The 10,352-nt window shown below is 56.9% G+C and overlaps 1 protein-coding gene across 5 annotated transcripts in view; it reads left to right on the top strand.

The window, feature by feature from the left end:
* Positions 1-3,753: 3,753 nt before the first annotated feature.
* Positions 3,754-10,352, top strand: part of MICALL1 (MICAL like 1) — a 28,728-nt gene continuing 22,129 nt past the window's right edge. For 2 of the 5 annotated variants that reach the window (XR_004528836.2, XM_073788186.1), the window contains exons 1-3: positions 3,757-4,260; positions 8,476-8,524; positions 8,968-9,109. Coding sequence is in view for 4 of the 5 variants with exons in the window: in XM_073788186.1 (XP_073644287.1) it covers positions 4,115-4,260; positions 8,476-8,524; positions 8,968-9,109 (337 nt within the window). In the remaining variant the exon portion in view is untranslated. Of the gene's footprint in view, positions 4,261-8,475; positions 8,525-8,967; positions 9,110-10,352 lie in introns of all 5 variants that reach the window. The other 3 variants (XM_073788187.1, XM_033866076.2, XM_033866075.2) reach the window with 3 other exon arrangements.

Below are 10,352 nucleotides of genomic sequence, written 5' to 3'. Positions count from 1 at the left end.
TCCCTCATGAACATTTAGGTTGCTCCCAGTGCTTTGCTGTTAGCAAACAATGTCCATCTTTGTATGTGCATCTTGGGGCCCCTGGGATAGTATTTCTGGAGGATAGAGTCCTAGAAACAGGCCTGCTGCATCCCAAGGTGGGCAAAGGCCCACCTTTTATAGATATTGACATTGAACCTTTGACAGGTGACATATTTATCCAGGGTCTCCCAGCAAGTCAGTGGCAAAGAGAGTAGGTGGTGAGTGAAATGGGGCCAACCAGGCATCACCTCCCACACCCAGGAACACACAGACACAGGTGGACTTCCGGCTCTGAGAGAGAAGCGGCCCCCAGCCCCCGCCTCTGAGCGGGCGCAGAGTCAGGTGGGGACTCAACAGCCAGAGATTCCCAGAGGCAATGATGACATTCTTTTCCCCCTCAGCTTCTCCAGGTCCCCACCATGGCCATTCCTCTCCCTTTCATCTTTCTGAAATTTACCCAGAGATCTGTGTGTGAAAATAAGTGTAAGCTGTAAGTGCTGGTCATTCATTCACTCAGCCATTCCCACCAGTGCTCATTTGACATCAGCTTCTCCCCCCACTCCCCCCCCAGCCCGTGGGGTTTTTCTTCATTCTGCCTTTGCATCTCCCTCCATCACAGCCCTCCTGCAAAGCAGGCTGGCAGGAAGAATGGGAAGTGGAAAGTATGGCATCCTTCCCCAGACTAGTCAGGGCCCTCCTCTGGACGCCTGCTCTTCCTTCGGGCTTCTTTTTCCTTTGCCCCTTATCATTCTGGACGAAGAGTAGTCACTAGCCTGTCTCACTCACCACACTAGCCAGCACTTCCCTGCCAGGATCCTGCCTCGTGCTATTACTGGGAATAAATTAGAAGGATTCCAACTACCTGCAATGATCTCTCACTGGCTCGCATCCGACTTGCTTTCTTGGGGGATGGGTGTCATTCAGCTCAAATGTTCCCACCACAAAGAGGCCTTCCCTGGAAGCCCCGTCTGTTCCCATGGTTCTCTGTCACAGTGTCTTACTTTATTCTCTTCCAAGCCCCCTTCACCATCTAAAATGATCTCTGTTGCTTTATTTGTTCCCTGCCTGTCTTCTCCATTAGAATGTTAGTTCCATGAGGGCAGGGATCCTGTCTTGTTCACCCTATCTACCCTGGAGCTCCCCAGCCAAGGAGCAGGTGCTTGGTCAATATTTGTTGAATCCATGTTTGAATATAAATCCATGCACAAGGTCTGGAAGGTTCGACTTCATACTGACAACCATGGGACTTCCCTGGTGGTCCAGTGGTTAAGACTCTGTGCTCCCAGTGCAGGGGGCCCAGGTTCGATCCCTGGTCAGGGAACTAGATCCCGTGTGCATGCCACAACTAGAGACCCAAAGCAGCCAAATAAATAATAAATAAATAAATATTAAAAAAACAAAAAACTGACAACCGTGCCTACATCTTAGGAGGGGACTGGGGTTGAGGGAGACAGTCAAGTAGGAACTTTAGCTTTATTTTAAAATTTTTGATAAGGAGAGTGTATTTACTTCTTAACTGATAGTTAAAAAATAAACACACCAAACGAAGGGCCCAAATCCCTTCGTCCTAATCCTGGTATTTTGGTATGATTTTGGGCTGGTGACCTGACTTGCATAGCTGTCTGTGGCTTCTGACCTCACCTGTAAACACAGTCCCACCTCCCACCTGAACCCTGGATTTACAGTCTGCACGGCATTTGTCCATTCATTATCTCACCGGATTACCCACAACCTTGGGACGCAGGCAAGGCAAAGATTATTATCCCAATTTTATAGGGTAAGAAATTAGGGTTCATAGGGGTGGAGTTGTCTGGCCTGTGGTCACACAGCTGTGGTCATGGAGGCCCTTACCTCCTATCATGATGAGCTGACTCAGATAATGAGTTTCTAAACCCCACAAATGGCTAATTAGGGCCCAGAGGCTGGGCTGGGTGAGCTACTCTCATGGCAAAGGGATCAAGGTCAGATCTGAAACTGTCTTCAGGGACCTGAAGGGAGCCCCTTGGGCTGGTGAGGAGAGGAATATAATCCCTCCTGGGCTTTAATGAAGAGTACTGGTGGTCTTTGGAGGCCAAGGTGGGTGTGTGAGCCCAAGTCCCTGATTTAATGAGAGTACCTGGAACCCTCCTTTCTTAGAGTTGCTTTCCCACAGGGACAGGGCCGGAGGCAGCAGCGAAGGGTTGGTGAGGGGCCAAGGGGGCTGGCCAGGCAGCCTGGCTCGTGGCAGCCCCTTCCTAGGTAACCTGAAAGTTGGCGTTCTGGGCCAAGATGGTGGCCTCCCAGCTGTGGACAGATCCAGGGTGTGAGGCTGCCCCAGGCTGGCAAGCTGGGGTCCCCTGGGTCATAATTGTATTCCGAGCTGGGACTCAGTGAACCTTTGAGGAGGTGGGATTCCCCAAGTTGGCCTGTTTCCTCCATAATTTACTCACAAAGGTCCAAGGGACAAGCTGGGTACAAAATGTTTTCAATCCATTTTATCACATGTTTACCAGGCACCAGGTATCAATAGTTAGAGTTTATGAGTGAAGACTAATTGTGAGGCACATCTTACTCCTCTCAGCCACTTTGTAAAGCAGGAATTATCCCCATTATTAAGATGTGGCAACTGAGGTTCATGGAGGCACACGGTCACACGGCTGAGTGAGTGGGGAAAGCCAGGATTCGAGCCTGGGTTGGTACACCCCTGTTCTTTCCACTCCTCCAAGGGCTGATGGCTGACAGAGATGAGTAGGATCCCGCTCCTTCCTTTGGGGGGAGTGGTGCGACAGACTCACCCCAGCTAACTATTGCACTGGTCACAGTGATGTCGCTGCCACGGCAGCCTAGTGGGAGCTGATTCATCCGGAGGTCGGGAGAGGCCTCTGGGGAGGGTGGCTAACCCAGGTCTGGAAGGGGGAGCAGAATGAGGCTGCAGAGGTTCCAAGGCCAGACACCCAATGTCCCATTAGACAAGGGCCTGCTTCCCATAGGTCCTTCCCATGGGACCCCAACCCCTCCAACCCTAGTCAGGATGCCCCAGTGGGGAGGGGTGAGATCCCTGACCCTACACGGGGGGGGGGGGTGAGGAAAACTCTGCAGGACCCCTTGTCAGGCTCAATACATCACTGAGTGGACACCTGGACCACTGTGGTGGTGGTGGTGGGCGCGTCCCATGGGAAGGGCCCCGGGGTCCCATGGGTGGGAGCATGGAGTCTCCCGGTCCGGCTCTGGGGGGAGGGGAAGGTGGCAGACAGAACTACCTGTAGGTCAAGGGTGTTTTGGAGTGGTGAGACAGGGTGAATGAAGCTAGTGGTCATCTGGGGGTGCTTTGGGGTCTGCAGGGGAACTGCCTGATTGGCCGGGGGTGGGGAGAATGCCTCCGCAAAGTTTCAGGCCAGGGGAATGTGGGGGATTTTCAGGTCCTTAGAGTGGGAAGCACTCAGGATGGGAGGAAGAGGAGACTTCCCGGTGGGCAGCGTGGTGGAGGAAGAAGTCACTGTGGGGAGGGGCTAGTTTGTGGTGGGTGAGGGGTTCAGGGGCCATCCCAGAGTTCTTTGAGGAGTCCACGGCGGGGAGTGGGAAGGGGTGACCGGGATCGCCGAGGAGAGGGGCGGTGGGGTGCTGGGCACGTGAGGCGGGTGGGGGTGCGGGGTCCGCGTCTGGGGGGCGGAGCCACCGCTGGGTGGGGCGCCAGGCCGCCGCCCCCTCCCCGCTCCCCCGCGGCGGCGGGCGGGGACCGAGACCAGCGGGACGGCCGCGCCCGCGGCCGGCCCACAGCAAGGGGAGCGGGCGGCAGTGAGTAGGCGGCGGCCGGCCGGGCCGGGCCATTCGGGCAGCGGCTGCTCGGGCAGGTCCGGGCAGGGCCGGGCGGGAAGCAGGCAGCAGATCCGGGACCCCGCTCCGGAGCCCGAGCGAGGACTCCGAGGCCGCGGCCCCGCCTCCTCCCCGCCCCGCGCCCGCCGCTAGCGGGTCGCGCCCCGAGCTCCAAGCCGCGCCGGCTGGGCCGCGCCGGAATCATAGCCGCAGCCGTAGCTGGAAGCCGGCCCAAGCCGGGTCCAAGGGTGAAGCCCGGTCCCGGCGGCGCCCGGAGCCGGGCCCGAGCCCCGCGCGGCTCATGGCGGGGCCGCGGGTCGCGCTGCTGGCTTGGTGCCGCCGCCAGTGCGAGGGCTACCGCGGCGTGGACATCCGCGACCTGAGCAGCTCCTTCCGGGACGGCCTGGCCTTCTGCGCCATCCTGCACCGGCACCGGCCCGACCTGCTGTGAGTGCCGGGAGGGCGGGCGGCCGGCCGGGGCGCAGGGCGGCGCGGGCTCGAGCTGGGGACCCCCGCCCCGCTCAGTGACGCGGAACCGGGGCGGCGGCACGCGCCGCCCCCGGAGGCCGAGACTCCCACCCTCCCGCGGGCCCCCAACGCCTCGCGGAGACCCTCTGACCCAGGGCACCCCTCCCCCACTTGGCCTCTTTGACCCCGCCCACTGGAACACAGCCCGCCTCCCATGCTGGTCTTTCTACTGACGCCCTGGCCCCGCCCACAGGGCACTGATTTCCGCCCAAGGGACACCGAAGCCTCCAAGGCCTTGCCTCTTTGAAGGAGCACCGAGCCCTCCTCGGGGACCCTGGGCCTTTCTTACACTAAACTCTTAAACAGGCACTCTGAGCAGGCCCCTCCACGTGGGGCACTGAGGCCTGTTCCCTCTGTGGGGCCCCCTTGCTTTGATTCCCCCGTGCGATCATGTTTCCAGGGCACTAGCACAGTTCCTGACACAGAGGAATCCCTGGGTTAATAGAGGTCAGATGAATGGATGTAACCCCCTCCCCATTAGGACACAGACCTGTCTCCCCAGGTGTGTTCTGCATGACTCTGCTGTCCTCAGTGGGGCAGGGAGGCTGAATGAATACCCCTAGGGTCTGACCTACAGCCCTAATGGGCTGCTCCAGGGTGTGAAATGGCCTCTTCTTGCCCCCAGGTGCCCGGTGAGGTTCCACGGGAAAATTTATTCAGACCCCAGAACAGTTGACTTGGTGTTTCTATCTCAGCTCCCTCTTCCTTGGGCCCTGGAACCTCTTCATTCATTCATTCATTCATTCATTCATTCATAAAACACTGAGTGCATGTTTATCTGGCAGCTGCCATTCCTTGTACTTCTGGTCTCATCTGCAAACTGGGGACAAGAGTCATGGTCCTTGACTGTCTTGCTTACAGCCCCTCGGACAGGGCTCCCCAAGCCTGACAGGGTCTGGAGTCTTTGTGTGTCTGTTCCACCTCCTGTGCTCCCCAAAGACAGCACCTGGGAGGCTTTGATGAAGGAGGGAAGGAAGGGAAGGATTGCCTCAAGGATTCGATGGTGTAGATGCATTTATTCTGTACCATGTAGGTGGTGGGGTGGGCCCTGGAGGAGAGGGTTTTGGGGGGTGTGGATGCAGAAGCGAACGAGATGAGGTGGAGATGTAGGTGGGCTGCTGCCTCTTGTGGGGCCTGTGGCACGGGGTAAGGGGGCTCAGGAGCCGCGCCTTGAAGGTTGGAGAAGGAGGGCACCCAGATTGGACCCACGCATTAGAGCGGAGGGCTCAAGGGGTCTTCTGTTTTGGCTGGGGGGCAAGTGGTGAGGCAGGGTTGGCCAGTGTGTGACAGGACTTAGGTGTCAAGCTAAGCCACGCAATGGACCTGAACCTGCCAGCACAAAGGGCAGGCTGCTTGGTTTCCGGTCAGCTCCTCCATGTCTTAGGTGTGCAACCTTGGGAAAATCACTGGATCCCTCCAGGCATCAGTTTCCTGGTCAGTAAAGGGGGGTTGATAATAAGACCTACCTCACAGGATTGTTGGGAGAAATTAAATGGGACAATGAACATTCAATTAACATTAGTTATTATAAGAAGTGTTATTAAGCAGGAAGGGATGATGAAAGAGTCTCATTCCTTCGTTTATTCCACAAATGTCTGCAGGGTTATACTCTGTGCTGGACACTGTGCCTGGTAATGGAAATAGCTACTAACCAACCAAGAGGCAAACCCCACACAGTCCCCCATGGCCTATGCGGGTAACAGATGTATAAGCAGTGCTGGTAACTCCACGTGGGAAGTGCTGTATCAAAGGGCCAGGTTGGGAGGGCCTCCCAGCCGTCACATGGACCTCAGGGAGGTAGTAGGAGCTGGGTCAGGGCTGAGGGAAGGGCATTCCCGGCAGAGGGGCCACCTGAGCAGAGACACAGGCGGCGCTGTTGGAGCCCACAGCACAGGGCAGGGAGGGCTGGGAGCTGTGGCTGGGCCAGAGTGCTTAGGGCTTCCTGCTGGCTAAGGAGGGTGGAGGGGGCCACAGGGAGGGATGTGGCTAGAGTTCGTGTGGAGCGGAGGGGGCTTCCCTCCTGCGAAGAGATCCAGAATCAGGTCCAGGCATTCATTTGCAAGGCAGGCCAGCATCTGGGCTGCCAGCCCATTGCACGGGAGAAAAACCGAGGCCCGGGTCCTATATGAGGCATAGAGAGGACCTCGGTGATGGCTAGGGAGGATCTCCATGAGAGCAGGGCTGGGGTAGGGGCGAGGGCAAGCGCCATCTTCTAAAGTGGTTCAGGCTTCTCGAGCTGTGGGCTCATTCCCCCTCCTCAAATCTAGGCATCTTTAAGCTCCCTTGAGGGACCATGTGGGTTTCATTTTTGTGCTCCTCACCTCCCCCAGAGCCAAATAGAACTTCCCAGCCTTCGAAAACTCTCAGAAAATATGTTTCCAAAGCCTAGATGTTGATTAGGGACGAAGGTAGGGGAGGGAGAAGTGGAGGAAAAATTGTAGTATCGTGGGGACCTTTACAGTTTTCACGCTGTTTCCGGCATTTATGCATTCAGCAGACATTTATGGAGTGCCTGCTAAGGACCGGGCACTGCGGAGGGTGTTGAGTGCGCGCCGTGAACAAAATGTGACCCTAGCCTTCTAAGAACACTGCTGGGAGACTGAAATAAACGGCCCAGACAAGCTGCTTTTGTCTCATTCGGCCTCAGAACAAGCTTTTGTTGGGGGCTGGGCTGGTGTCACAGTGTCCCCGAGGTTTAGAGAGGTTGTGTAGCTTGCTCGGGGTCACACTCTTAGGCAGTGGCCAAGCAAGGGGAAGAGTTCGGGACCCAGCTGAGGGGAGAAAGAAGCGGTCTGGCCAGAGGTGGCCAAAGGGGCTGAAGTGCATACACAATCTCCTCCCCAGTCCACTCCGCCTTTTGGCCTTCGGCACCTCCTGGGGTTTGCAAACTACCCCTTCCTGCCTTGGCCCACGTTCACTGTACCTTGATCTCTGCCTGGAGACGTTAGCAGGCAGCTGGGCAGGAGGAGGAGGGCTCTCTTGTGTCTGTGAGGCCGGCCTCTAACAAGCCTGGTCCTCCCCACCAGCCTGGGAGGTGGTACGAGGGCTTCCCCTAGTTTGCAGATGGGAAAATGAAGACCACAAGGACTGCCAACCCGCCCAAGGTCACACAGCCTGACCTGGAAGAACAGGGCCTGGGACCCAGACTTTGGAGGCCGTACTGCCTTCTCCGGCCTCTGGGCCCAGGTCTCAGGCAGTCAGGCTGCAGTTTCCAGCCATAGAAGGACAAGGCTTGGGGCGGGTGCACCCAGGAGGCTGCCGAGCAAGAAGGCTGGGTCTCCTCTGCTGGTTTCAGCCACTCCAGCAGCTGGAGCCAGGAGGTGAGGCGGGGAATAAATAAAAGGTAGGTTACTCCGGCAGGCCCTGCCACTTCTCACCTGTCCCAGCTTAGGAACTGGGACACGCTTCACTGCTCCCCGAAGGATGGTGCCCCCAGGAGTGGCTCAGCAGGGTTGGCCGACCGTTCAGTGCCAGCAGCTCTGGAGAATGTACTATTTCCAGGCTGGTTCAGACTTGTTCTATTCCCGGCCCCATTGGAACAACGTTCCTCTTCGGCCTGGGTTAGGGTTTCAGCAAGTTGGTGTGGCTCTCCAGGTTTGTGACATGCAGTGGAAGGAACAGAAATGTGGATTCCCAGGGCGGCTTCCTCTTCCCGGGGTGGCTTCCTCTCTCTGGGCCTCAGTGTCCCTATCTGTAAAGTGGGGTGAATACCTGCCAAGTAGAGTTGAAATAAATTCCAGACAGGAGCTCAGCCCAGTGCTCCGCGTGAGGCCAGCAATCTGTGGGTGTCCTTGTCGTCACCAGCACTGGTCCTGGTCTTAGTTTTGTCTTTGCCACTGAGTCAGGACATGGCTTCCTGGGGGATAAACTTGAAGCTGGGGCTTTTCAACCCCGCCCCTTCTGAGTGATTTCCAGCCTCTGCTTGGAGGCCCCCAGGGGCCATGTGCTCATTCTCTGCCCCACCTGGCAGCCCCCGCTCTATTAGCACACGTTCCTTGCCTCAGTTTCCTCCTCCACAGTCCCCTCCCCCAACCCTGCTGAGACCCAGGCTGGCTGGGCTGTGGTCACCTCCACTGGTCACGCCCCTGCCCCAGCCCTCTCCTCAATGCTCCTCCCCCACTTTGTCTCTTGCAGAGAGTTTGATTCACTTTCCAAGGACAATGTCTTCGAGAATAACCGTTTGGTGAGTCCCCCAGACAGATGGAAGCTCAGGAGGCTGTGTGTTTTGGGAGGGTGTGTGTCGGAGGGCAGGGGTCTTGCAGGGCAGGAGCTGAGGTGAGGGGCTCATGGACCAGCTCCCAGAGCAGCTGCCTTGCACTGGGGCCCTGGCCGCTCCTCTCCCCACCCCCTGCTCCCCTCTGGCCCACTTGTGCCTGGAGCACCAGACCTTCCCCTTCTCCAGGTCACAGTCACCCCTGCCCTCATCGCCCTCATCCCGCTGAGCAAAGCTGGGTCTGTGCAGAGTGGCGCCCACTGACCCTGCCTCATCTTCCTCTTCCTGCTTGTGACTGCTTCTGTGCACCCCCCATCCTTCTCCCACCCCTGCACCTGCCCCCCACCCCACACGTTCCCCCCCCCCTCCCCTGCCTCAAACCTTCCCCCACCCTGGCATCTGCACGCCCCCAGGCCTTTGAAGTGGCTGAGAAGGAGCTGGGAATCCCTGCTCTCCTGGACCCCAGTGACATGGTCTCCATGAGTGTCCCTGACTGCCTCAGCATCATGACCTACGTGTCCCAATATTACAACCACTTCGCCAGCCCTGGCCAAGGTGAGAGGGGTGCAGCCCTTCAGGGAGGCTGGCCCTGGGGGCGGGGCATGTGTCACACTGTCTTCTGAGGTGCAAACAGGCACAGGGAGGCAGCTCATCATTCATTCACTCACTGAAATATTAATTGAGTAAAATAACACTGTGCTGGGCCCGGGGGGCACAGCGGTGAAGGAGATCGCTGCCTTCGGGGAGCTCATAGCCTGGCGGGGTAGACAGACAACAAACGCGTGAACCAGTAACTGAGTGAAATAATGTCAGAGGAGGGAATTCCCTGGTGGTCCAGTGTTAAGGACTCGGCGCTCCCAGTGCAGGGAGCACGGGTTGAATCCCTGGTCGGGGAACTAAGATCCCACAAGCCACTTGGTGAGGGGAAAAAAAAAAAAAAATTAATAATGTCAGAGGAGACAAAGCAGGACGAGTTCATCCGCTGTCTGTGAGTTCACCTCTCTGGCACCCACCCTCACTTCCTGTTTGCAGACACCTCCCTGGGGTTTTTTTTCCTCCAGTGGGGAAGTGGTCCTGTAGGGCTGTTGTGCAGCATCTTCCCCAGCAGTGACCTTCAAGGCCTGAGAACTAAGAGTCTGGGGAATTGTGTGGGGTGGGATAGGGGGGTGGGGGTGGGGGGATGGGAGGCTGCAAGGGTATTTCTCGGCCCTGAGTCAGGTCACTGGGTAGCTACTGAGCCTCCTGCCTGGAGAGTCCCCATGTGGGAATCTCTCCTGGGCCTTGTCTTCCGCAGAGAGGAAATGGGCTCAAAGAGGGGAAGGGAGGAGCTCAAGGTCACACAGCAGGAAAACCAAGTTCAGGTGTCCCGACTCCTGCGCTGTGTCACTGCTGTCAGGGGTCCTCTGGGGGTGGGCACCTTGCCCCTCCACTGCCATGTCAGTCCTTCCTCCAGCCTCTGCTCTCCATTTGGACAATCTCAGCCCATCTCTTAAAAGAAAAGTATTCTAGGAAGTACCGATTTTCTTTTTCTTACTAGGAGTAAAACATGCTTACTGTAGAAAATTAGAACATAGAAAACATAAAAATTAAAAGATTAAAATAATCTGTTACTCCCCATCCCCCCCATAATGCTAGGCATTAATATTATAATTGAACAAATAACATTATATGTATTTTACTAGAAATAAAAATGAAAGTATTTCTCAACTGCCGAGTGTCTGGTGAGAGGCAGGTGGACTGAACGTTTCTGTGCTGCCGTTTACTGTCTGGGGGACAGTGGGCCACAGGGTCACCTCTC

The sequence above is a fragment of the Tursiops truncatus genome, chromosome 11 (genome assembly GCF_011762595.2).
Source record: "Tursiops truncatus isolate mTurTru1 chromosome 11, mTurTru1.mat.Y, whole genome shotgun sequence".
NCBI classification, from domain to species: domain Eukaryota; kingdom Metazoa; phylum Chordata; class Mammalia; order Artiodactyla; family Delphinidae; genus Tursiops; species Tursiops truncatus.
This window is presented reverse-complemented; position numbering and strand designations above follow the sequence as displayed.